Source organism: Zootoca vivipara, chromosome 9 (genome assembly GCF_963506605.1).
Source record: "Zootoca vivipara chromosome 9, rZooViv1.1, whole genome shotgun sequence".
Classification (NCBI taxonomy): Eukaryota; Metazoa; Chordata; class Lepidosauria; order Squamata; family Lacertidae; genus Zootoca; species Zootoca vivipara.
Window position 1 is genome coordinate 5,473,915 of NC_083284.1, and position 27,294 is coordinate 5,501,208.

Here is a 27,294-nt window from a genome sequence, read left to right on the forward strand (position 1 = left end):
CAACCTCCACTAGAAAAAACCTTTCGTTAAGCGGAAATTTCGTTAAGCAGGGCATTCGTTAAGTGAGGCACCACTATACTATGTACAATGACAATAAAGTATCTATCTATCTATCTATCTATATCTATCTATATCTATCTATCTATCTATCTATCTATCTATCTATCTATCTATCTATGTATCTATCTAGAACTTGAAAGCCTCATTATCACTCCATTCACTGTCCAGAGCAAGGAGGGTTCCTCAGTTACTTTGGCGCTCTTGCAGGTAATATCATAGCTCTGTATTTTTTTTTAAAAAAAGCCATGGACCCTTGTTCATCCTCCTTACAGCATGTCTTGTACCGTTAACAAGATGTCTGTAATGTATCACGATTACTGTTAATCGTGGTGTTAAGGGCTAAGATGGTTTTGTCGCTTATCAGAAATAACAGCCTAAAATAATTGGGTGCTAAGAGTCCTTTAGCAGCTGCTTTAAATTAGCACCTCTCCTTTGCAGGTTGTCCACATTGCCTGTTAAGCTGTTTCTTGCCCCCCCCCTTTTAAATGCCACTTTTGATCATGCGTAAGTTTTATGAGGTGAAAATTACCCGCTACATAAACATTTCTCTTTTAATACATGCTTTTGCCGCCTAATGAAAAGCACTTATGAGTAAGCACTGTCGTGGGTGAGATGAGATCTCAAGCTCTCACTATTATGTCGGGGATCTTAAGAATTCATTATGTGTGCAGAGGGGGAGCAGTTCTGAGCTGAAACAGTCACCGGTGTTATAAACAGCCCAAACCCCCCCCCCATGCATGCTACTATAGAATGCTTTTAAATTGTGTGATGCAGCAGCAAAAAAACTGATGCTATTCTAGGTTGCATCAACAGAAGTCTAGTGTCGAGGTCAAGGGAAGTCATCGTCCTGTTCTATTCAACCTTGGTCAAACCACACCTGGAATACCGTGTCCAGTTCTGGGCACCACAATTTAAGGAGGATATTGACAAGCTGGAAGGTGTGCAGAGGAGGGCAACCAAGATGATCAAGGGTCTGGAAACCAAGCCTTATGAGGAACGGTTGAAGGAGCTGGGTATGTTTAAAAGGTAAAGGGGCCCCTGACCATCAGGTCCAGTCGTGTCCGACTCTGGGGTTGCGGCGCTCATCTCGCTCTATAGGCCGAGGGAGCCGGCGTTTGTCCGCAGACAACTTCCAGGTCATGTGGCCAGCATGACAAAGCTGCTTCTGGCGAACCAGAGCAGAGCACGGAAACGCCGTTTACCTTCCTGCCGGAGTGGTCCCTATTTATCTACTTGCACTTTGATGTGCTTTCGAACTGCTAGGTGGGCAGGAGCTGGGACCGAGCAATGGGAGCTCACCCCGTTGCAGGGATTCGAACCGCCGACCTTCTGATCAGCAAGCCCTAGGCTCTGTGGTTTAACCCACAGTGCCACCTGGGTCCCTGGAAAAAATGGAGACTGGGAGGAGATATGAGAGCCAACTTCTAATATCTAAAGTGCTGTCACGGGGAAGATGGAACAAGCTTGTTTTCACTTGCTCTGGAGGGTAGGACTCGAACCAATGGCTTCAAGTTACGAGGAAGGAGATTCCAACTAAACATCAGGAAGAACTTCCTGAGAGAAAGAGCTGTTCGTCAGTGGAACGGACTCCCTCGGGAGTGGTGGACTCTCCTTCCTTGGAGGTTTTTAAGCAGAGGTTGGGTGGGCCATCTGTAATGGATGCTTTAGCTGAGATCCCTGCATTGCAGGGGGTTGGATCAGGCACGGCCAGACTTGGCCCTCCAGCTGTTTTGGGACTACAATCCCCATCATCCCTGACCACCGGTCCTGTTAGCTAGGGATGGTGGGAGTTGTAGTCCCAAAACAGCTGGAGGGCCACGTTTGGCCATGCCTGGACTAGATGAATCCTGGGGTAGCTTCATAGCTGCCAAGTTTTCCCTTTTCTCGCGAGGAAGCCTATTCAGCATAAGGGAAAATCCCTGTAAAAAAGGGATAACTTGGCAGCTATGGGTAGCTTCCAACGCTACAATTCTACAATGGGAAAATCAGTGGTTAAGGTCTATCACACCGTGTGGATTCAAGCAGCAAGGAGATCGTTTAAATAAGAGCTGACTCACCTGGACCCAGGGGAGGACTTTGTTAATATGGCGCCCTGAGCAAGGACAAAAATTTCCCCTCCCCAGATACTTCTTATGATTTTCACAATAATGCATTTTGGTACAGTTGCTTTTTATGGATCTTTCAGTGGTTACCTGTATAAATATAGGTTATTGTTATTGTTGTATAAATATAGGTTGTTGTTGTTTTGTTGATTTGGTGCCTTGCACGGGGGAGAACTGCTCACACTGCCCTAAATCTGGACTGTCTTCGTCCCTGCGGCCAGTTTCATAACTAGCTTGTTAGTCTTCGTTGTAAGGAATATTCCCTGGGCAATTGCTATGTAAACCGATAGCATCTGCCGTCTCAGTGGGTGAGGGAGTATGAAAAGCACACTCTCTTCTCCATTTAGTAGCTGTTCTCGTTCTGGTGTTTTTCATTCGCCGGCGTTTATGAAGCCTGCCGCCATCCTAGCGCAATACAAGATGGGACATCCTAATTGCAAGTGCTGCGTAAAAACTAAGCGGAATTCGGGACCTTTTTTCTGTTTAGGGGAAAAGGTTGGCAAGGGCAGAACACGACAGAGGAGAACAAAATTATTCATGGCGTGGGAAAAGTGGATAGGAACAATAGTAGAACTCAGGGATACCCAGCCGAGCTGAATGTTGGAAAACGCAGGAGAGGCAAAAGTGCTTTTTCATTCATACTGTTGGCACCCGTCTGTCTCGAGCGCCAATGGAGTTCACCTCCAGGGGTGAAGTCAAACAGCTGTGTTAGCAGCACTGAAGAGACCTCCCTGGGGTGCAAGCCTGGTCAGTGTACATGGGGGTTCTGGGCTGCCCAGACCCCCAGACCCCACTCTTGACCTCACTGATGTGGTCCAAAGGAAAGCAGAGCAATATTTTTGGCACCAGCTTGGCTGCAGGAGTTGCCGGAAGGAGGCATACAAGGTGCGACCAACCATCTTACTCCACTCCAGATTGTGTAGGGTTTATTCCTCTGGCCCTTTCTTCTCCCGAAGATATCCCACAAGGCAGCAGGGGTTTAGGGTCAGAGTTTTTTTTCCCTGCCAACCCTTGGTGTTCTTTTCTTTTTTGGGGGCTCCTGTCGTTGTTTAAAACCCAACCGGGAAACATTTGCCTAGCCCTGCAAATCTGGAAGAGGTTTGTCGGTGAGCATTTGCGCACAGCGGACAGGCACGCAATCGGATTTCTCTTTTGCGAAACCTTTTGGCTTCCCTCAGAATTCCTACAGGTGCTTTCCTCTGAGCAATGCCTTCCAAATTGGCTCCAGTTATTCCAGCAGCACCTCCTATTTTGAATAATTCTCCGTCTCTTTCTCCCCCCCCCCCCCGGCCAATAAAAGAAAAACTGCCTTTAGTCCGTGGCTGGAGGCAAGGCAATATATCCAGATGACTCAAGGGGATTTATGCGGGACGTTGTTTCATTGGCAGAAAATATGACAGGCTCATTTTTTTTGCACTGCTATTGCCTGTGGTTCTGAAACCCTGCCAGGGCAGGCCCAAGGCAGTTTACAAAGAAAGAAAGAAAGAAAGAAAGAAAGAAAGAAAGAAAGAAAGAAAGAAAGAAAGAAAGAAAGAAAGAAAGAGAAAGAAAGAAAGACATTTTTTTTATTATTCCTTTTTTGCGTCCACGTAACTACGCAACTAACAAAAGTGCATCACCCCATATTGGTCGTCACAAGCTCCTGCAAGAACGAAACTTTAACCGTATTGACGCAGTTCAGTAGATCATTCCACAAGCACAATAGGGACATTGTCTTGTTTTTTTACGTAGTCTTGAAATGGTTGGCAACAGTTGTGAAAGGAAAAGTGATTTGACTTCCCTTGAGCAGCTCTAATATGATTAGTTAATTTTTCTGCTAACACAGTTTTTTGTATTTTTAATATTTGTTGGAAGCCGCCCAGAGTGGCTGGGGAAACTCTGGGGTATAAATAAATTATTATTATTATTATTATTATTATTATTATTATTATTATTAATCCAGACTCTTACGTCTCGTGCGTCCGAAGTAAAACCTTTGGCCCTCCGCCAGGATTGAGTGATTTCCATCCTAGCAGCTACAAGTGAAAAGCTTAATAGGTCATAGAATCATAGAATCATAGAGTTGGAAGAGACCACAATTTGTTCCTGAACAGTATGGCTTATGAAAGTGTGACCTCTATTTCTTTCTATGCCTTACTTTCCAATCTTCTTTTCACAAGTCTCCTGCCAGAAACCCTGTCTTTTAAAAAAGGAAGAGGTTCTTAAATTTCCACTCATGCAAACAGCAGTCACTTGCCTCTTCCCAGGGGGCAGGATGCCCCAAACACCTCGTTTAGTGCTTCAATGTGCAGAGCATTTTGCATTCATTAGCTTGCATCTCCTTGTTATTAGTCTTGTTTTCTCGCTAATATTTCTGCTCCTGGAGCCAGACTTTTAGCCTTTGTGCACAAGCTTTATCCTTCTCTTCCAACGATTTGCACAAGGTGTGCTGTTGCATGCGCAGAAATTAAACTGGAGTTAGTTAAAAAGCACTTTTCAAAAAAAGAAGAGTTTTTTTGGTTGGGGATCATTCAGATGGAAATTCCTAGGTGCCAGAAGAGGTTATTTATGTATGCCACCACTGCAGCCCTGTTAGCCCCAAAATGGAAAACGAGTGAGGTCCCAACTAAAGAAGAATGGCAACTTAAACTGGTGGAATATGTGCAGCTTGTGGACCTCATTTATAGAATAAGAGAACAAGAAGAAGATACGTTTAAAGAAGATTGGAAAATGTTTATTGAATATACGGGGGGGGGTAATTGTTTACACTTGAAAACATTGGCAGCATTAAGATAAATTCAACACTGTAAATAAATCTTGGTGGATGTAATAATGGAATAATAATAATAATAATAATAATAATAATAATTTATTTATACCCCACCCATCTGGCTGGGTTTCCTCAGCCACTCTGGGCGGCCTCCAACAAAAAAGTAAAATAAGATAAGATAAGATAAGATATCTTTATTGTCATTGTCCCCTTGCGGGAACAACAAAATTACTCGGTTGCTACATCCACTCAGATAAAGCACTCCGCATAATACAAAATTACAAAAACCTAATTAAAAACAGTAAATATAATACAAAATAACAAGTAAAATAAGAGGACTTCAAAGTCCAGGCTTTCCATTTAAGGCCAAAATCGCTCTAGAGAAGAAACTTCCTGAGACGGCTCGTTCTTGCCTGCATTGTTCTATATCTCTGTCCCGATGGCAGGAGCTCAAAGAAATGGCGACCAGGGTGCGTTGGATCTCTTGATATGTCTAGTGCTTTTCTATGGCACCTGGTGGTGTAGATTTGTTCTAAGGTGGAGAGTGAGCAGCCAATAATGCTCTCTGCTGTTTTAATAATTCTACACAGCCCTGCTCTGTCCTGAGAAGTACAGCTTCCGTACCACACACATAAGCCGTATGTGAGCACGCTCTGTATGGCACAGTGATAGAAGGCAAGCAGCAGCTTTTGTGGAAGATGGTTTTTCCTTAAAATTCTCAAAAAATACAGTCTCTGCTGCGCCTTCTTCACAAGCCCCCTTGTATTAACACTCCAGGACAGATCCTCCTGTAACTCAATGCCTAGAAATCTAAATGTTGTTACCCTCTCCACACAAATTCCGTCAATCAAAAGTGGCTGGACCTCGTTCTTCTGTCTCCTAAAGTCCACCACAAGCTCCTTAGTTTTCTTTGTATTTATGAGCAAGTTGTTGACTCTGCACCACTCTGTCAGCCGCTCCACCTCATCTCTATACTCAGTTTCACCCTCCTTCACGGTTGTGTCATCTGCAAATTTGACAACCCTATTTCTAGGGTGGGCAGCGACACAATCATACGTATAAAGAGTATAAAGGAGTATATTGTATAGTATACAATAATCTCTTAAACATTAAAAGCCTCCCTAAACGGAATGGTTTAGTTTATATAAAATAGGCAGGGATTTATGTTATGCAAAATGAACCATGGAAAGAGAAGAAGGGAAGTCCTTGATATTTTAAGGTTGTTTAAATGAATACAGTGGTACCTCGAAACCCAAACACTGCAAACCCAGAAATAAGTGTTACGATTTGCAAACTTTTGTCAGAAGCCAAATGTGCTCTGTTTTGAGTGCCACACTTCCGTTTTGAGTGTTACACTGAGATCTATCTGTCCTTGCGTTTTTGCGGCTCTTTTGTTTTTGTGACTGTGTGGAACCCAGTTCAGTTTCTGATGGATTGATTGTGTGACTGCAGTACATTGTTTATTGCTTTCATTTTATGCATAGTAAAATTCATGTTCAATTGCTGTTCTAGGGGTTGTTTTTAAAAATCTGGAACGGATTCTGGGCTGCATCAATAGGAGTATAGCATCTAGATCAAGGGAAGTAATAGTACCACTGTATTCTGCTCTGGTCAGACCTCACCTGGAGTACTGTGTCCAGTTCTGGGCACCACAGTTCAAGAAGGATATTGACAAGCTGGAACATGTCCAGAGGAGGGCAACCAAAATGGTCAAAGGCCTGGAAATGATGCCTTATGAGGAACGGCTTAGGGAGCTGGGTATGTTTAGCCTGGAGAAGAGAAGGTTAAGGGGTGATATGATAGCCATGTTCAAATATATAAAAGGATGTCATATAGAGGAGGGGGAGAGATTGTTTTCTGCTGCTCCAGAGAAGCGGACACGGAGCAATGGATTCAAACCACAAGAAAGAAGATTCCACCTAAACATTAGGAAGAACTTCTTGACAGTAAGAGCTGTTAGGCAGTGGAACTTGCTACCAAGGAGTGTGGTGGAGTCTCCTTCTTTGGAGGTCTTTAAGTGGAGCCTTGACAGGCATATGTCAAGAATGCTTTGATGGTGTTTCCTGCTCGGCAGGGGGTTGGACTGGATGGCCCTTGTGGTCTCTTCCAACTCTATGATTCGATGATTAATCCGTTTTGCATGACTTTCTATGGGAAAGCACGCCTTGGTTTTGGAACGCTTTGGTTTTGGAACGGACTTCTGGAACAGATTAAGTTTGAGAACCAAGGTACCACTGTATACTAAACTGTAAAACAGAAAATTTAATAATAATTATATCAAAAAGAAAGAAATTAAGCTGCAGCCCTGGGGCACAAGAGCACCCAGGAGATGAATGCAGCGGCATTCACCTCTGATATCCGAACTTGCCACCATCCAGCTTCCCTTGCTGGTGGGAAATGTTAAATGCCAGGAGAGGAATGAACTTTTTCTTTTGGCTCTCTCATGGGGAATGAGGCTCCTTGTGTTGCAATGCTCTGGCGCCTAATGGAGTTGTTTTCGTCTAAGAAGGCTTTCCCCCAGGTCCCGTCCTCGGTGTAACATTAATTGCACATTTGTAGGAACGTGTTTTGTTTTTTTTAGAACTTTTGGGGAGGCAGTTTAATATCTCAGTGTTTTTTATTGCTGTACACAGCTTCGAGGACTTCAAGGCTGCGAAGCGATTTATAAATGTGTAATATAAGTAAGAAAAATAAATAAATTTCTGAAGTGGCGCTTGGGCAGCAGTATGCTTTTGCCCAGGTTCATCCATGGTCCATCAGGTTCCAACAACAAACACTTGGGTTCCGTACAAAGTAGGGGAAGGAAAACCCCCAAAACCTCAAAGAAAATCTTTAACAGTATTTTTTAAAAAATAAGTGTGCATGTACACGAAAGCTCATACCTATGACAAACTTAGTTGGTCTCTAAGGTGCTACTGGAAGGAATTTTTTTATTTTGTTTTGACTACGTCAGACCAACACGGCTACCTACCTGTAACTAGTAAATTTTTTTGTTAAGAAATGTAAAAGGGATTAGGGCAAAATTAAAACCAGTGCACCATACCGTAGCAATTATGTTAAAGTTGCTTAAGAATTTCCATACAGTAGTTTGGAATACAAACTTTGCAACCAGGGTGGATTTGATTTAAATCAAATTGATTTAAATCACGATTTAAGTCTCAGTGAGACTTTACGATTTACATCATATACTTTTTTTTTATTACAGAAAGACTCATTCTTGCTGGTATAATCTTAATATTTACAACCAGATGAAGGTTTCATTGTTGGAATAATAAATTTTCAGAGTAGTTTTTACAGTTATATCAAAAATTACTGATTTGGTTATACTATTAGAAATACATAGATAATTATGAAATTATTGTGAGGTTTAATAAGTTAACTGTTTATACTTGGACAGCTTTTCTGCTGTGCTTTATTGGAAGGAGAAAAACAATCATTTCCTTAATAGCAATTTATTTAACTAAAATAATAACATTATAGCATATGTATCCATGTTTGTTAACTGATGTGGTTAAACAATTTTAAACAACAACAACAACAACAACAGGCTGAGTTTTAGCACACATGAAAAACTTAACCAGATCCATCTGAAGAAGTGTGCATGCACACGAAAGCTCATACCAAAATAAAAACTTAGTTGGTCTTTAAGGTGCTACTGAAGGAATTTTTTTATTTTACTTCGATCCAGACCAACACGGCTACCTACCTGTAACCTTAACCAGATCCTTATTTCTTGATGAAATAATGCCTATGGACTATAATGGACTATAATGTAACTTAAATAGAAAACTACCTTTAGAAAGATTTTTCCTTCAAAGGCATTTTATTTTAAAAATCCAATTTAAATTTAAAAAAATGATTTAAATTTAAAAAATCAGATTTTTTTTTTTATTTTTTCAAAATAATCTTTATTAAAATTCCGATCAAAACCATACAACTAAAATACATACAAACAATAAAATATATAAAATACCGTGTTTCTCATATTATAAGACACGTCTTATATTTATTTTTTCATCAAAAAAACACACTATGGCTTATTTTCAAGGGATGTCTTATTTTTTTCCTCCTCCTCCTGCCGCGGCCGGCATTGCTGCTGCGCCTATCACTATGTCTTATTTTCGGGGTATGGCTTATATTCCTTGAATGCTTAAAAATCCTGCTGTGGCTTATTTTATGGGTTTGTCTTAAAATATGAGAAACAGGGTAAACAATAAAATATATAAACAAAACAAATTATACATTTCATGCCTCATTATCTAGCATATACGGTACTGCTAACAATTTCTAACAAGGATCTAAATCAAATATCTAACACAATTAATCTTATCCTAACCATGAACAATGTAATAACTTCTATTAGTTACAAATGATTTTTACCTATATTGACTTCCACTTCCTAGATTAATCTTTTTACCCACCATTGTACGGCTTTCTTTTGCTTTTCATCTTGTGATCTTTACAGAATATTGGAAGTAAACCCAAGCTTTATTACTGGTTACAGGTAGGTAGCCGTGTTGGTCTGCGTCGAAGTAAAATAAAAAAATTCCTTCAGTAGCACCTTAAAGACCAACTAAGTTTTTATTTTGGTATGAGCTTTTGTGCATGCACACGAAAGCTCATACCAAAACAAAAACTTAGTTGGTCTTTAAGGTGCTACTGAAGCAAGCTTTATTAGATAGTCTCCAAATTTTCCCCAATTATTTTTGAATTTTTGAATACTCCCCCCTCTAATTGAATTGGTTAATTCAATTTTTTTATTTTTTAAAATAGATTTTTATCCATCTACCCTGTTTGCAACTATGTTTTTTTATCCGTGACCATGATGTCTAAGGGGTGCACCTGAGGGGCAAATAAATCTGGGCTCTTCTGCAGACTCCCTGTTTGGTGAAGAAACTGCAAACGGTTATGGGCTCGGTTCTCCTATTGCTAATTCCAGCTGAGTTTTTTCGTTTGTTTGTTATTGACACCTTAAGAAGAAAACACTCCCAAACTGAAGCAAGAGAACACAGACAGATAGAGTTGGGAATCATTCATTATGTCTTTGCATGATCTTTTGAGCTGTTTTAATTAGACCCTTAGATTAGTCAGCTAGAAACCTGCGAATAAACTGACAAGGAATCTATAGAATTGGGCCATGTGTGTTTTTAAAACCGAAATGCATTTTTAATGAATGAAATACATTTTGATGAATGAAATACATTTTCAAAAAAACCTAAGATCATGGCCACTGGTTCCATCACCTCCTGGCAAATAGAAGGGGAAGAAATGGAGGCAGTGAGAGATTTTACTTTCTTGGGCTCCTTGATCACTGCAGATGGTGACAGCAGTCACGAAATTAAAAGACGCCTGCTTCTTGGGAGAAAAGCAATGACAAACCTAGACAGCATCTTAAAAAGCAGAGACATCACCTTGCTGACAAAGGTCTGTATAGTTAAAGCTATGGTTTTCCCAGTAGTGATGTATGGAAGTGAGAGCTGGACCATAAAGAAGGCTGATCGCCGAAGAATTGATGCTTTTGAATTATGGTGGTGGAGGAGACTCTTGAGAGTCCCATGGACTGCAAGAAGATCAAACCTATCCGTTCTGAAGGAAATCAGCCCTGAGTGCTTCCTGGAGGGACAGATCCTGAAGCTGAGACTCCAATACTTTGGCCACCTCATGAGAAGAGAAGACTCCCTGGAAAAGACCCTGATGTTGGGAAAGATTGAAGGCACAAGGAGAAGGGGACGACAGAGGACGAGATGGTTGGACAGTGTTCTCGAAGCTACCAACATGAGTCTGACCAAACTGCGGGAGGCAGTGGAAGACAGGAGTGCCTGGCGTACTATGGTCCATGGGGTCACAAAGAGTCGGACACGACTAAACGACTAAACAACAACAACATTTTTAATGTAAGTACTTTAGGAACACTGCAGGTGTCTGGCACCATCCGAGAAAAGTCATTTTGCTTCTCTCTCGCAAAGCAGAGCTCTAAAGCAGGGGCCCCCCAAACTAAGGCCCGCGGACGGACCAGGAATCAGCATGTTTTTACATGAGTAGAATGTGTCCTTTTATTTAAAATGCATCTCTGGGTTATTTGTGGGGCATAGGAATTCGTTCATATTTCCCCCCCAAAAAAATATAGTCCGGCCCCCCCACAAGGTCTGAGGGACAGGTGACCAGCCCCCTGCTGAAAAGGTTTGCTGACCCCCGCTCTAAAGGAAGCAGAACTGCTTGCCCAACCCATGGTAGTTTTTTTTTAATGACCGACCAATTTAATGGACATATTAAATTCGTGTCTGAACCAATTAAAACCAAAGCCATTAACTGGCAGGATGCATTAATTGGCACCTGCATTAACTGTTCTAACAAATTAATCACAAATGTGCAGAGTCACACACACCCCAACTCACCCAATGGAACTGTCACTGCGAATGCCTGTTCAGACATCTCTCCCCCCCCTACTCTGGATGTCATGCAGTGTGTTTAAAATGACTTTGATTATTTTGTGGTGATGTTCTTTTGCTGACTTTACCCCCCCCCCCAATATTTTCTGGGCATGCACAGTTACAAATCAGTTTTTGGGGAAAGGTACTGTTTTGGGGGGACAGGGGGCAGGCGGGTGTGGAGGATTCAGTGGTCCTGAATGGGGTAACTGTGCCCCTGTAGGACCAGGTGCGCAGCCTGGGAGTCATTTTGGCCTCACAGCTGTCCATGGAGGCGCAGATCAATTCTGTGACCAGGGCAGCTGCCTATCAGCTCCATCTGGTACGCAGGATGAGACCCTCCCTGCCTGCACACTGTCTTGCCAGAGTGGTGCATGCTCTGGTTATCTCCCGCTTGGACTACTGCGATGCGCTCTATGTGGGGCTACCTTTGAAGGTGGCCCGGAAACTACAACTAATCCAGAGTGTGGCAGCTAGACTGGTGACTGGGAGTGGCCGCTGGGACCACATACCACCGGTCCTGAAAGACCTGCTTTGGCTCCCAGTATGTTTCCGAGCACAATTCAAAGTGTTGGTGCTGACCTTTAAAGCCCTAAATGGCCTCGGTCCAGTACCCATGAAGGAGCGTTCTGCCCGGACACTGAGGTCCAACGCCAAGGGCCTTCTGGCGGTTCCCTCACTCCGAGAAGCAAGGTTATAGTGAACCAGGAGGAAAGGGGCCTTCTCGGTAGTGGTGCCCGCCCTGTGGAACGCCCTCCCATCAGATGTCAAGGAAATAAACAACTACCTGACTTTTAGAAGACATCTGAAGGCAGCCCTGTTTAGGGAAGTTTTTAATGTTTAATGCTGTATTGTGTTTTTAATATTCTGTTGGGAGCCGCCCCGAGTGGCTCAGGAAACTCAGCCAGATGAGCGGGGTATAAATAATAAATTATTATTATTATTATTATTATTATTATTATCATTATTATTATTATTATTATTATTATTATTATTATTTAGAATAACTGAAGGAATTGGGTCAATCTACTATGTTACTTAGAAAATATGGTGTTGAAGACTGACTTAAAATTAGTAATATGGTGACTGCCGCAAAGGCATGTGCGCTGTGCTGTTGGGAGAGGGATAACGCTCCCTCTCTTTCAGATTGGTGCTTGAAAATTTGGCATATTGTGGTCATGGAAACTCTGATGGTTTTATGAGAAAGCGGATTTTCCTCGTGCCGTTGTGGAGTAACATATCCTGTGATACACAGCCTTGGGCAACCTAGTGTCCTCCTCATGTTCTGGACTACAACTCCCATCAGCCCCTGCCAGCACACCTGTGCCATCCACCTTACCTAGGCAAGCAAAGCGGCACGGCCAGAGTTCAAGTACTGTATCCCATCTTCAGGCCACGCCCTCTTCTCTGGGCCTGTTTTGCCCTTTGCCTGAGTCTTTTTGCCTGGCTGGAATGTGCCCTTCGCCTATGAGCATACCTGTTTCTACCCTGGATGAAGGATAGAGAGAGATGTGCAAGTTTGTGCGAAAGCCAGTTGACTGCACGAAGACAAAATTTACATCCTGATCTCAGCTAGGAGGAAATTCCACATAAATGACTTGGGTGGAGAAATGGAAGGGGTGCTCATCAAATTTGCAGATGGCACCAAACTGGGAGGGGTAGCTAGTGCTGCAGAAGACAGAATCAGGATTCAAGATAACCTTAACAGATTAGAGAACTGGGCTCAGCCTAACAAAATGAATTTTAATAGGGACAAATGTACAGTTCTGCACTTAGGGAGGAAGAAACAGATGCACAGATATAAGATGGGGGACACCTGCCTTGACAGCAGTGTATGTGAAAGGGATCTAGGGGTCTTGGTGGACCACAAGTTGAACATGAGCCAACCGTGTGATGCAGCAGCAAAAAAGGTAAATGCTATTCTAGGCTGCATCAACAGAAATCAATGCCCAGATCAAGGAAAGTCATAGCATTGCTCTATTCTGCCTTGGTTAGACCACACTTGGAAAACTATGTCCAGTTCTGGGCGCCACAATTGAAGGAAGGATGTTGACAAGCTGGAATGTGTGCAGAGGAGGGTGACCAAGATGATCAAGAGTCTGGAAATGAAGCCTTATGAGGAACGGTTGAAGGAGCTGGGTATGTTTAGCCTGGAAAAATGGAGACTGAGAAGAGATATGAGAGCCATCGTCAAATATCTGAAGGGCTGTCACGAGGAAGAGGGAACAAGCTTGCTTTCTCCTGCTCTGGAGGGTAGGACTCGAACCAATGGCTTCAAGTTACGAAGAAGGAGATTCCAGCTAAACATCAGGAATAACTTTCTGACAGTAAGAGCTGTTTGACAGTGGAACTGTCTCAAATGAACCGTGGTGCACTCTCCTTCCTTGGAGGTTTTTAAGCAGAGGTTGGATGGCCATCAGTCATGGATGCTGTAGTAGCTGAGATTCCTGCATTGGAGGGGGTTGGACTAGATGACCCCTGGGGTCCAACTCTACAATTCTATGATTCCATGAATCTATGATTCATTGCTGTGCTCACTTTTGCTCCTGGGCTCACCCAATACTTGCATGCGGCACCTGCCTGGTGGCCCTCAGGCTGCAAAGACTTTTTGCTGTCCTGATCTGGACAGGAAGTGAAACAGCCAAGTGTCGTGCTGCTGCTTTGAAGACTCAGGGTAAATTTGATGCAATTTATTATGGCATCGGCTTCTGTGGTCAGCAGTTGATTTTACCAGATGCGGACTGTTGACCGAGGTCGAAAGCAAACTCTTGGACCCGCGCCCAGGCCAAAAGCCAGCTAATCCAAGATCCAGGAAAAGGCACCTGGGTGTGTCTGTAGGGGTCGGACAGGATGAATAGTGACCACAACCATTGCTATTTAGGGTTGTGCTGTGTTCAAACACCTATCTAGAGCAGGCAAGTAGAGCACTGAGCCCGTCCTACTGAAAACATTGTTTTCCTTTTAAATTGCTTTTGTGTTGGAGTAGATAAATAATAGTCTACATTGTGAAGCTGCTGAACAATGACTCTATTTAGCTTTTGCCTTCTCTCGTAAGGAAGCAATGTTTAAGCGGAATGTGCAGCCACTCGCTAGAATCAGCCCTCATGGCAAAGGGACAACTTTGGGGCTACGTTGCAGATTGAACGGAGAAAGTCGGGAGGCTAATTGTAGCGAAAGCACATTTTGCCAGTGCTGGTGGGATTGTAACACACACACACACAGACACACATAACCCGAAAAGTGGGAAGGGGCGTAGAGAGGGATGGATGCATTTGTCAACTTGGGTAACTCGTTTTTCTAATCTTAATTCCAGTTCTCCACATTTTCTCATCCACTTGTGATTAATTTTTTTTTAAAAAAAATCACAGACATTTTAGTGCATGTTAATGTACGCTTCTCCAAATGCAATCACTTTTGCAAGCAATTTCCCTCAATATAACATGTTTACCCCCGTGTTATTTTGACTGCTATTTGAGAAACGTCTTAGGGCAGCTGCAGCAGCACAACTGGACGCCTTCATCTGCCCCAGCTGCAACAAAACATGTCTCTCCCGTATCGGTCTCTATGGTCACATAAGGCTCTGCAACAGCTTGACCTCACTCTTACCCACATCTGGGGCAGGTGAAGGCGTCCGGTTGTGTTGCTGCAGACGCACCACGGCGTTTCTTCTCTCTGCACTCCTCCCAGCAGTCATTCCTCCTCTGGTCGTTGTTGTGGATACACGACTTGGCACCGCGGTCACCTGCAAGAATGCTCATTAAATAGCAATAGTGTTGTCTATAAGCATTGCCTAATCTGCGTGCAAACAAAGGGGTTATATTTTCAGTTTTGCTTTGTTTTCACCTTTTAAGCAACTGAAGTTTGTTCCTGTTCGCTTTATTGGGGCAATTGTTGTAGACGAGCTACAACAATGAACTATACCATTGTTCCGTCCTCCTGCTCAGGCTGCACAGAAAAAGCAATTTGATTCCTGAAATTCATTCCGATTGCGCAGATAAAATATAACAGATAGTCCCTATTTTCCAAGGGATATTCCTGATTTAGAGAAGCCGTCCCAGTTTCTGATTTGATCCCAGGATGTCCCACTTTTCCTTAGGATGTCCCTATTTTCATGGGAGAAATGTTGGAGGGCAGAGTTAGGCTTGCCATGTTTCAAAAAGTAAAATTCCCGACACCCCCAGAAGCAGAGGCATCCCTGGCTGATCCCCGTCGGCTGTGGATTTCAAGGTGGAAGACAGAAAATGCGGAAGCCCCCCCCCCCGCCCAAACTGCAGATGAGGCACACCTAGCAGATGGTCGAGGCATAAATAGTAAAATTATCATGATGAAATGGGCCATCCCTATTTTCATGGGATTAATGTTGGAGGGTATGAAAACAGTCCAGATCCAATGATCCCCAGATGGTGGAGACATCAGGAGCTATCCTGGCCCCCAAGCATCTTTACTTGGTTGCAAGTGGCTGGTAAAGGTAAAGGGACCCTTGACCGTTAGGTCCCGTCGCAGATGACTCTGGGGTTGCAGCGCTCATCTCGCTCTATAGGCCAAGGGAGCCAGGGTTTGCCTGCAGACAAAATGGCCAGCTGGTCACGTGGCCAGCATGACTAAGCCGCTTCTTAGTGCAACTGCTAGGTTGGCAGGAGCAGGGACCAAACAACGGGAGCTCACTCCGTCGCGGGGATTCGAACTGCCGACCTTCTGATCAGCAAGCCCTAGGGTGTGTGGTTGTTGATATTTCTTCCGGCAATCTTAATTCCGGTGTGTGGGTCGGCGGTTCGAATCCCCGCGACGGAGTGAGCTCCCGTTGTTCGGTCCCTGCTCCTGCCAACCTAGCAGTTCAAAAGCACGTCAAAGTGCAAGTAGATAAACAGGTACTGCTCCAGCGGGAAGGTAAATGGCATTTCCGTGCACTATCCAAGCTTGTGTTAGCAAGCTTCCAATATCAGCAGAGTGACATTCCCCTTTTGTGCGCAGCAAAGCGTGAGCGTTAGGTTTGTTAGAACCTCTATAACATTATGCTTCAATATTATACTTCCTGGCAAATCCCCTTTTTCCCTCTTAAAAGAAATACACGACACAATAGTATTAAAATAAGATAGAGTTTACTCACATGACATCCTGAGTTAACAGCATAATCTCAGAAAGGCAGGCTTACGTAGAAAAGTTACAAATATATACATCTGGAGTCTTCTTAGTAAAGTGAGGCTCCATCTGGTCTCTCTCTTGGCAACAGGCCGAGAGGGAGAACCATCCTAACTGGAGATTCTCTGGAGATGTGTTCCCATTGGAGGAGAAAAGGCTAAGAGAGAGAATGGCTGCTGGCTAGGGGCTTTTGTCTGCCAGCTAATCCATCTCATCTGCATATCTGGAGGAACAGGAACTGAACTTAGTCAGGTGTCCATCCAGGTGAGTTCCTCTTAGTGGACACTCTAGGAACTGTTGTGACTTGTCTGCCCCAGTGTTCCATCCCACAAAAAAGAGGTCGGAATAAGACAATATATATGTAGACTGTCCCTGGGTCAAGGGACTTCTCATTAAGTTCTCAAAGCTCTTAACCCTGCTCAAAGTTGCCATCTGAACGAGGCAGATGTTTAACTGAGAAGCAATCATAGTCAGCCCATCCTTTGAAAAATAAGACATTGGAGCCATCTTGCCCCAAAATGGGAACTGGACATTCCGTTTTGGCAAGTGCAACCTTGTTTTAAGGAGCCATTTAGCTCCTAGCTTATATACCTGAGTTTCTAACACTGTGCAGGATAAGCCTTTGGGCGATGGCCTTGCATACATGCTCCTAAAATCTGGCACAAGAGACCTACCAGTTGTTGCTCCTGAATATTTTGGCCTCACTCGACAGGCTCCTGCCAATCCACTGCTTGATCATTAGGGACGGGAAATAAATTTGGTTAGGCTTTTAACGTCAACCTACATATTTCACGTCTTCCAAAACAACATGCGAGCCACCCACCGAAATTTGTGCTCCCCCAAATTTTGTGGCACGGTTCTTCAATTAAATACTGTATATATTAGGGGGAAGTGTGCTTTTAAATGTGTATGCTATAGAAACCGACGTGCAAAACACATTGCATTGAGGGAGAATATTGCTTAAATATATGCATGTCAGGTACAATTGCATACCAAAATAAATACACGAGGAGAAATTTGCACTAAAATACTGGCGAATTTTTATGAGGGCGTTAAGAAAAAGTTGCAAAATGTAGAGAACTGAACTAAACTGAAAAACAGCAACGAAGACGGACAGATTCATTCATCCCTATTGATAGTTCCTTCTCTGCTCATTCTGCACAGTGCACAAAATGCCAGCTTTTAAAAAATTGCTTATATAGAGGAAGAGGTTGGTTTTTCTGTTTTTTTAAAAAAAGAGAGGGTTATTTTGTTGTCCTTTTTCACTTAAATTGCACCAATCCAAGATGTACAGCACATAAATCTTGTCAAAGGAGGTTTCGTAATGTTGATCATAAGGAAGGACACCCTGTACGGGGCTCTCTGCACTTTCATTGTTCTCACAGGAGCGGGGGAATAATTTCTGACCACAGAAAGGAAATGAATGCTGCCGAGTTTGTGTCCTTTCTTGTTTTGATGAAAATACACTGCCTTGCAGGGAGGCTTCCTCCTTTAACGACAGCCGAAGATGCCTTCGTAGTAGGAACAATTGCTGTGTTTTAATATACAGCAGTCTGGGGGGAGTGATTTCGGCATGCAAATGACAATAGCATTGCACAGTTCGGAAAAGGTGTGTGTGTGTGAGAATCTCTAGTGCAGCTGGATCATTGGCCTGGTTTTTAAAACGGTGGCGGCCCTTTTCATAAAAATATCATGATGCTGTTATTTGAAGGGAAGGAATTACAGTGGTACCTTGGTTCTCAAACTTGATCCGTTCCGGAAGTCCGTTCCAAAGCCAAAGCGTTCTAAAACCAAGGCGTGTTTTCCTATAGAAAGCAATGCAAAATGGATTAATCCGTTCCAGACTTTTAAAAACAACCCCTAAAAAGGCAATTTAACATGAGTCTTACTATCTAACGAGACCACTGATCCATTAAATGAAAGCAATAAATAATGTACTGCAGTCACATAATCAATCCATTAGAATCTGAACTGGGTTCCAGTTCAGTCACAAAAACAAAACAAAACAAAACAAAAAAGCCGCAGTATATCAGGCCATACTAGTTCTCGAGAACTGTAAGAGAGAGAGAGAAAAAAATAGCAATTTTTTTTTTTTTTTAGCTCAGCGTAACACTCAAAACAGAAGTGTGGCACTCTGTCGTCCCCTTCTCCTAGTGCCCTCCATCTTTCCCAACATCAGGGTTTTTTCTCCTTGCAGTCCATGGGACTCTCAAGAGTCTCCTCCAGCACCATAATTCAAAAGCATCAATTCTTCGGCGATCAGCCTTCTTCATGGTCCAGCTCTCACTTCCATACATCACTACTGGGAAAACCAAAGCTTTAACTATACGGACCTTTGTTGGCAATTCCCGGACCCATGGGACAAATCTGACTTGGTGGACACTATGACAGCTATTCTCTACGCCCCCTCCCTCAACTCAAAATAATAATAATGCCACACAATCTTTACTTCTGTCCTCTGTCTCCCAACATGCCACAACTGCAGCCACTTTCTAACTTGCTGGATTGCTTCAAATAAATATATCCCCCCCCCCCCACAACAGTTCTGTTAGAAAAGACCATTGTGAGCTTTGGGTGTTTACAGAAGGACGCCTTGTAAGCACGCCTTGCACATTGCAACCAGGAAACCCAGCAATTACCGGTACTTGGAATTTTAATCTGGGTAAGGAATGGATTCCTATTTCTGGCTGCTTCACCTTTTGTTTTGTATTAGTCTTGCCAAGTCATGTTTCACTGGCATGCAGGATGTTCCTCACCTGAAACTCCCCATGGCAGCCAAGATATCAGGCCATACTAGTTCTCGAGAACTGTAAGAGAGAGAGAAATTTTGTTATAGGAAATCTTAGCCGTGTATGGTGGAAACGTGTCTGGGTCAACTGAAAAGCTCATTTTTCTTTTTCCTAATTACTTACATTGGACTTTAACATCTGTCGGCTTGGTTTTTAAAATGAAACCGGCCCTTAAAGAAAGATGGGTCCAATGTGCTCTCTGGGAACTATTATTATTATTGTTGTTGTTGTTTAGTCGTTTAGTCGTGTCCGACTCTTTGTGACCCCATGGACCAGAGCACGCCAGGCACTCCTGTCTTGCAGTGCCTCCTGCAGTTTGGTCAAACTCATGTTCGTAGCTTCGAGAACACTGTCCAACCATCTCGTCCTCTGTTGTCCCCTTCTCCTAGTGCCCTCCATCTTTCCCAACATCAGGGTCTTTTCGAGGGAGTCTTCTCTTCTCATGAGGTGGCCAAAGTATTGGAGCCTCAGCTTCAGGATCTGTCCTTCCAGTGAGCACTCAGGGCTGATTTCCTTCAGAATGGATAGGTTTGATCTTCTTGCAGTCCATGGGACTCTCAAGAGTCTCCTCCAGCACCATCAGGGCCGGCTCTAGGGGTAGGCTGGGTGGCGCGGGGTGCCAGGGCGCCGGGTCGGCAGGGGGGCGCTGCGCGGCAAAGCCATGTGGAAACCACACTGCGCCCGCCCACCAGCTGCGGGAAGAAACGGGGCGGGGCAGGGGCGCCAGAGCGATCTGTGCACCACGGCGCCCGGGCACCCGACCTGCTTAAGACGGCCCTGAGCACCATAATTCAAAAGCATCAATTCTTCGGCGATCTTATTTGCTAGCCCTTCACCAGCAGGCCCCAGGGTGGCTTACATGAATTTAAAATTCCAACTTGGAAACAGTTAAAACTGAATTAGCCTATGGCAGGAGCGGGAAATCTGTCTCTATCCAAATGTGGCAGAACTACAACATTCATCATCCCTCACCGTTGGCCAGATTGGCTGCTGCTGATGGGAGCTGTAGTCAGGGGTTGACAAATAATATGTCTGTTCTGGTTCCTCTCAGTTTCTCACTTTTCTCTTCTGAATTTCAGTTCTCCACATTTCCTCCCCAGTTTGCAATTAAAACATAGCTCTCATGAAAACTCATTGGTGTGAATTTATTCTAATACACACATTTTTGCGAAGCTGTTTCCCCTAATATTGATGCATTTCAGTACCTTGTTTTCACAAATGCATGGGCTGCTGTACACACTTTACCCTAATAAATGCCATTGGCTTTTGCGTCTTTCTTGGTCGGAGAGCAGCTCTACAAAATTCAGTGAAGTGTGAATTTCAGGTGGCTTCGTGTTTGCTTCGCACAGCGTTTCAGAAAGTGTAGATTAGGTAGGTTTGCCTTTCCTTCCCCCCCCCCCCCGCTTCTAATCCCACAATTGTCAGAAGTTGGCTAACGGTGATGCGATTTGGGCCTAAGCTCCGCACCCCCTGGCTTATACAAACCAAAACTGGGCCATTCTAGAAACTTCTGGCTCCCTTTCATCTGCCCGTGAGCAGTTGTTTTCCGTGCTGGGGGGGGGCGGGGATGGAGGAGGAATCTCACTTTCAGACACATTTTTGTTCTGGCTGCAAAGAGCATGCAAAGAGAAGAAGATCACTTTCTCTTTCTGTCTGTCTCTCCGAGTATGGGTGCAATTTTGGTTCTTTGTTGAATCATAGTTGGGAGGTACCCCCAAATGCCATCTAGTCCAGCCCCCCGCGATGCAGAGATCGCCATCATTTCCCGACAATTGGGATAGCTCTGTTGGTAGTGCAGCACACTCTTGTCCTCAGGGTTACGGGTTTGAGCCCCACAGTGGGCAAAAATATTCTTGGACTGGATGACCCTTGGGGGTCCCTTCCAGTTCTGCGATGCTATGCCAGGGGTGGGTGAGGTCAGAGACAAAAGGGTGGCGGACCAAGGAATGCCATGCTTACCTCTGTACAGGAGGAGGCTGGTTTGGACTAACACACCCCTCTCCATCCTCCGCCCAGGCCAAGAAGAGACATTATCAGAGTCTGACACATCCCAGCCTGGGGAGGAAAGCATTCAAGGGGTGTGTAAAAAAAAAAAAAAGGCCAGCGAAGGGTGTGTCTGGGAGGGGGGGCAGCCTGGGGATGGTCCCAGGGCCAGAGAGAGAGAGACAGGTTTGGGGGGGGTTCACATTTGCCCTCTAGGCCGGAGGACCCAGTATGCTCTAGGCTCGGATATCTTTCGGAGTCATCTGAGATTCTACAGCCTTGGGAGTTTTCAAACTGCTCTTGTCAACATTGTGACAGCAATAGGAGGAGAAAAAAAAATCCCAGGAATTCATGATCTGCTTTGGAGAGGCAGAAGAAAGGGGAGAGATGATTTCCTCAATAAAAGCACGCTGTCTCGTGTCAGCAGCTCCACTTAATAAATCACTGCCTCTATTCACTTCGTTGTCCTTATGTGCTGGATTTTGTGAGCAGCGTCAAAGTGTATAATTGTTATCGCCTAGCAACTTCACCCCCCCCCACCCCCAGCTACTGCCCCATTCAGCGAAGTGCTATTTATTTTAATTGTAATTCACATCGATTTGTTTCGCGTTAAGGCAGGTCAGTGATTTCTGCCCCCCACCCCGCTGCCGAGGGCCCTCTTAGCTTGGCGCCGTTTAATCTTCAGACATTAAATTGATCTCACCTCTGTAATGCAGGAATCTTCTGCCCAACGTAGGACTCAAACCGATAACCCTGAGATGAAGAAGTTTCATTCTTCACCTTGAAATGCAAACATTTTATTTACTTATTTGCTGAATTTGTATACCACGCTTCATCTGAAGATCGGATAAAAAGTACAAAACGAAAACACAAAATACAGAATGAAATGAAAGGAAAACAAACCAATAACACACACACCCTGACACATTTAAAAGGCCATAGACGCCGAATGGCTGGTTGAAGAAAAATGTTTTTGCCTGGCGCCTAAAAAAATGCAATGAAAAATGGCATCTTCCTTTAGGCTATTTTTGTCGGGATCATGGCAAGGAGGGAGAGATTTTTTTTTTTAAAAAAAATTCATTTTAAATACTAACTGCCTGTTGTGGTGCCAAAATTGTTCAGGGCTCTCGGGTACCAGTTACATTAAATTAGGAAATGTATTAATTCCATTCGAGCAACTAGCCTCAAATCTACTTCGACCCCCGAAACATGTGGGGTTATTTCCTACCGCCACTCCCCAGACATCAGTAGGGCACTAGCTTCCTTGCCTGAAATCGTCAGGATGGGGCGAGGCACAAGGAAGGCTCGAGTAAATAGCACCGGCGCCTAGTAACAACTTGCAGGTTTGCTAATGACTGTTGCAAGAACTCGTCACATAAGCACTTGGCGATACTATTCAAAAGACGCCCATTTTAATAAATGGGGGCAGCAAGTTTGTCATTGCAGTTCAGGGCGTTCTCTTCTGCTGGAAGTCAGCCACACCTTGTTTCGATGATCTCTGAGCACAGTCTGCCAAGGTCTTGCAGAGCTGCCTTCAGGTATCGTGTTTCGAAGTGTTCTAGTGCATGTGCATTTGATGGCTATCTTGATGCGCTGAGTGTCTTCGAGGACTCGCTCCAACAGCTGCAGCTGCGAAAGGATGCTGACAAGCTGGAAGGTGTGCAGAGGAGGGCGACCAAGATGATTAAGGGTCGGGAAACCAAGCCTGATGAGGAACAGTTGAAGGAGCTGGGTATGTTTAGCTTGAAAAAGAGGAGATGAGATATAAGAGCCATGTTCAAATATCTCAGGGGCTGTCACATGGAAGAGGGAACTAGCTTTTTTTTTTTACTCCTGCTCTGGAAGATAGGACTCAAACCAGTAGCTTCAAGGTACAAGGAAGGACTAAACAGCTCAGGACTGCAATACCTCGAGGACCGCCTCTTTCCATATGAACCTACCCAGACCCTGAGATCATCTTCTAAGGCCCTTCTTTGCATACCTCCTCAAGAGGTCAGGAGGGTGGCAACATGTGAACAGGGCCTTCTCTGCAGTGGCTCCCCGTCTGTGGAATGCTCTCCCCAGGGAAGTTCGCCTGGCGCCTTCATCATACACCTTTAGGTGCCAGGCAAAAACGTTCCATTTTAACCAGGCCTTTGGTTGATCTGTTTGACATCTTATGCCCTTTTAAAATGTGGCTCTCTTCTGGGCTCTGTGTGTGCGTTATTGGGTTGATGTTTTTATTCTGATTATATATGTTGTGATCTTTTCTGTGAACTGCCCTTAGACCTCCGGGTATAGGGTGGTATATAAACTCAATAAATAATAATAATAAACATCAGGAAGAACTTTTTGACGGTGTGAGCTGTTGGACAGTGGGACAGACTTCCTTGGGAAATGGTGGACTCTCCTTGGTTGGAGGTTTCTAAGCAGAGGTTGGATGGCCATCTGTTATGGATGCTTTAACTGAAATTCCTGCATTGCAGCAGGTTGAACTAGATGACTCTTGGTGTCCTTTTTCCTTTAGTAAATCCTTATATGTAACCCAATTTTGTTTCATGTTTTTCTTTTTTACCGTTATCGCTTCTAAAGGTGAAATCCACCAGGGTGTCTCAGGTTCCAGTAATTCCTTGTATTTTACCCATACTCTATATATTGGCTTCCTTATGATGTGATTAAGAAATCCCCTGTGGACTTTCACCTTTTCATATCCTATATAAGCATGCCACCCATAACCCTTCCAAATCCAATAGGTCTCCATCTTGTAATGTTATCCACTCTTTCAACCAATTTAAGCAGACTGAGTCATAGTACAAATTTAGGTCAGGTTGGAGTCATTTCCAGCTCTATGAGGCTATGATTCTAATATTCTATGAAATGTGTCTGTTTACCAGGAATGCATTTCATGAGCCTCAGCAGGGCCAACACAGCACACTGGTTTCATGCTACAGTGGTGCCTCGACTTATGAATTCAATTCGTTCCGAAGGCACCTTCGTAGGTCGAAAAATTCGCAAGTCGAAAAGCGCCATTGGAAACGTGATTTCCCATAGGAATGCATTGGAAACAAAAAAAATCTGTAAGTCGAAGCAACCCCATCTAAAAATTCGTAAGTCAAAAAAACCCTATCTAAAACCGCCGTGGTTTCCTTCAGATTTCGAGAAATTTGTAAGCGTGCGGCCATTTGCCCCACTCGTAAGTCGAAAGATTCGGTTGTCGAGTCGTTCATAAGTCAAGGTACCACTGTAGTTACAGTCACTGCTTTCAGTTTCCTTCTCTGAACAATCTCAAGTCTTGGTTTTGATCGGTGAAGCCCCTTAATTCCAGCACCTCTCAGGTGGGTGCCGTTGCCATTCTAAGAGAACAGGAGAGGTGTTCATTATTATTCTTTAGATAATAATATCTATATTCCAGCCTTCACCAGAAGATCACGGGGCTGTTTACAGTGTAAAACCACAAAAATGTATGGCACAACATCAACGAGAACAACCAACAGGCCCAAAGAGTCTTATGTTGCCCATGTCGTGCTTCTCTCCCCATTTCTGAATTAGCATGAAATCAGTTCAGTGCTCAATAGCTGGCATTCATCTTCCACAGGAGAGAAACATATCAGATCAAATATGTAGCTTTTAAAAACTATATATATAAAAGAAAGATATGCAGATAACATAAAGTTATAAAAAGGGCTTTGGGCAACAGGAACCTTGCTTGGCCCATGAGAGCTTTGATGGAAAAATCCTGTGTAGACCAGTTTTGTCGTGGTCAGACTTAAATGAAACCACAGGGTTTTAAATTTTTATTTCTGGAAGTTTCAGCTTTAGGATGAGCTTGCACAGAAGTGGGATTGTTCTGCATTCATGGGAGCTTTTGATTCCGGAGTGCCAAGCATTTAAATAGTTCCTCGCTGTTGATGATGCTCAAACTGTCGCTGCCATCTTTCACTCCTCGGAACCACAAGCACTCTGCGTCCTTGCCTCTAGCAGAACACGATCTGAATGTATTATGTAGTAGTCCAAGGATCTGTGTGATTTGCTGGCAGTCTTGTGCTGTTGTTTATTTATATTTATTCAGTTTATATATTGCCCTTTATCAGAAGATCCCAGGGGGGTGTACAACATTAAAAACACATTGCAGAACTTCAGTGATAAAAGCATAATAAAAACATACGGTAATAAAAGGCAAACTGAGAGACAGCATGATAATAATAATAATAATAATAATAATAATAATAATATAGTCATGCACACTTTCACAGGCTATAGATTATTTAATATTCCTGGGGAAAGAGGAATGCTTTTGCCTGGAACCTAAGGACATGTAATGATGGTGCCAGACGAGCCTCTCTGGAAGGAGCATTCCACAACCAGGGGGCCACCACAGAAAAGGCCCAGCTCTTTAAAGAAGTTGTAGACCAGCTCTGTTCAGAGTAGAAGCCGTGGTAGAAGCTGACAATGCGGTGTACGACAGAGCTGAAGCTCGCACTGTGGGGGTGGGGTGGGGTGACTAACATGGCTCTCTAGATGTTGCTGGACTCCAAATCCCATCACCTGCAACTTGCATGGGCTAGTAGCCAAGGACGATGATGGGAATTGTAGTCCAGCCACGTGGGGAGGCTCAGAGGTAAGCCACCCCTGCAATAAAGGACGAAGGAGGCGAAATCGGGGTCTCAATCCAAGTCTGCTGGATCAGGCCAATGGCCCATCTAGTCCAGCATCCTGTTCTCACAGTGGTTGACTAGATGCCTGTGGGAAGACAGCAAGCAGGATCTGAGCACGAGAGAAATGCTCTCCCTGTGGCCCCCAGCAACTGGTGTTTGGAAGCATTGCTTCCTCCAGCTGTGGAGGCAGAGCGATAGCCGTCATGGGAAGCATCTTCTCTGTGGATTGTGGTCCGTGCCATTGAGTGGAAAGGGGGGGGGAGAGAGAGGGAGGTGCCTGTCTGGTTCTTTTGCAGGCATCCCCAAACTGCGGCCCTCCAGATGTTTTGGCCTACAACTCCTATGATCTCTAGCTAAGAGGACCAGTGGTCAGGGATGATGGGAATTGTAGTCCAAAACATCTGGAGGGCCGAAGTTTGGGGATGCCTGTTCTTTTGCATTTGCGCCCTCAGATATTGGCTGCCGGGTGTTAGCAAAGCATAGAAACGGCACGGTATTCATTCCCATTCGGGTTGGCTGGCAACAATTACGTTACAAAGGCTTATTTCATTTAAAAAACAATTGGTACCAGATCTTAAGTCATGAATGTCATCGGTGTGCAGCAGCAGAGCAGGACTTTAGCGTGTTGTTTATGAAGGCAACGCATCCGCAGCTCCGATGCACATTCCTAACATGAAATATGTCATGTGGAATGAGAGGAATCGAGAACCTACCGTGCTGTTCTTTCAACTTGAGTTGGGGAAGCAAAACCTTCTGATTCTCTCCCCCCCCCTTTAAAAGAAAAAGCTTTCCGACACCCCCCCCCTCCTTGGTTCAGTGTCGTTTGAGGCTGGCATGTACCAAGTGTTCACTGTGTTCTGCATGCTGCTTCCGACCTGTCAGCAGCTGTTACGGCTGTGACAGCGAGATAAAAGGCGGCGTCCTGAAGTATGAAGGTTCCTCGAAACCACATCCCAGGCTCTCGCAATTCTTGTTTTCAATGTTCAGAAGTAGAGTTCAGCAGACCTCGCACGCGGCTCTGAGTTGCACATGAGTGGCAGATCTGCTTTGCGGGCATCGGCTGGATGAGGACGGCTCTTGGGCGCTCAATCCATCTTTTGGCACGGAAGATGGCTTTGCAAGTTAGGCTGCCTCTCGCTCTTTGGGGCACACTCTCTCGTCGCCAGTCGCAACCGTCATGTGCCGCGGGTCCCAGTGCTCCGTGACACGATGTTCGTGACAATATCGGGTAAAGTGAAATCCCTCCCATTTTTCAATATTTGTGTGTGAGTGCGTGAGAGAGAGAGAGAGAAAAGTTATTTGAACAAAAAAATAGTGACATGCTTTTCGTTCTGAATTTTTTTTTGAAACCAATGTTTGTGTGTGTTTCAGTAACTGTGCAAACTGGGGCATGCCTCTGTTTTCCCCTTC

At 44.1% G+C, this 27,294-nt stretch overlaps 1 protein-coding gene across 5 annotated transcripts in view; it reads left to right on the forward strand.

Moving 5' to 3' along the window:
• Positions 1-27,294, forward strand: part of SLC4A11 (solute carrier family 4 member 11) — a 218,647-nt gene that overhangs the window by 18,998 nt on the left and 172,355 nt on the right. The window contains exon 1 of one of the 5 annotated variants that reach the window (XM_060278339.1): positions 26,845-27,112. The exons of the other annotated variants lie outside the window; for them this stretch is intronic. Coding sequence (XP_060134322.1) covers positions 27,094-27,112 — 19 coding nt within the window. The 5' untranslated portion in view covers positions 26,845-27,093. Of the gene's footprint in view, positions 1-26,844; positions 27,113-27,294 lie in introns of those variants that run through there. 5 annotated transcript variants of the gene reach the window in all.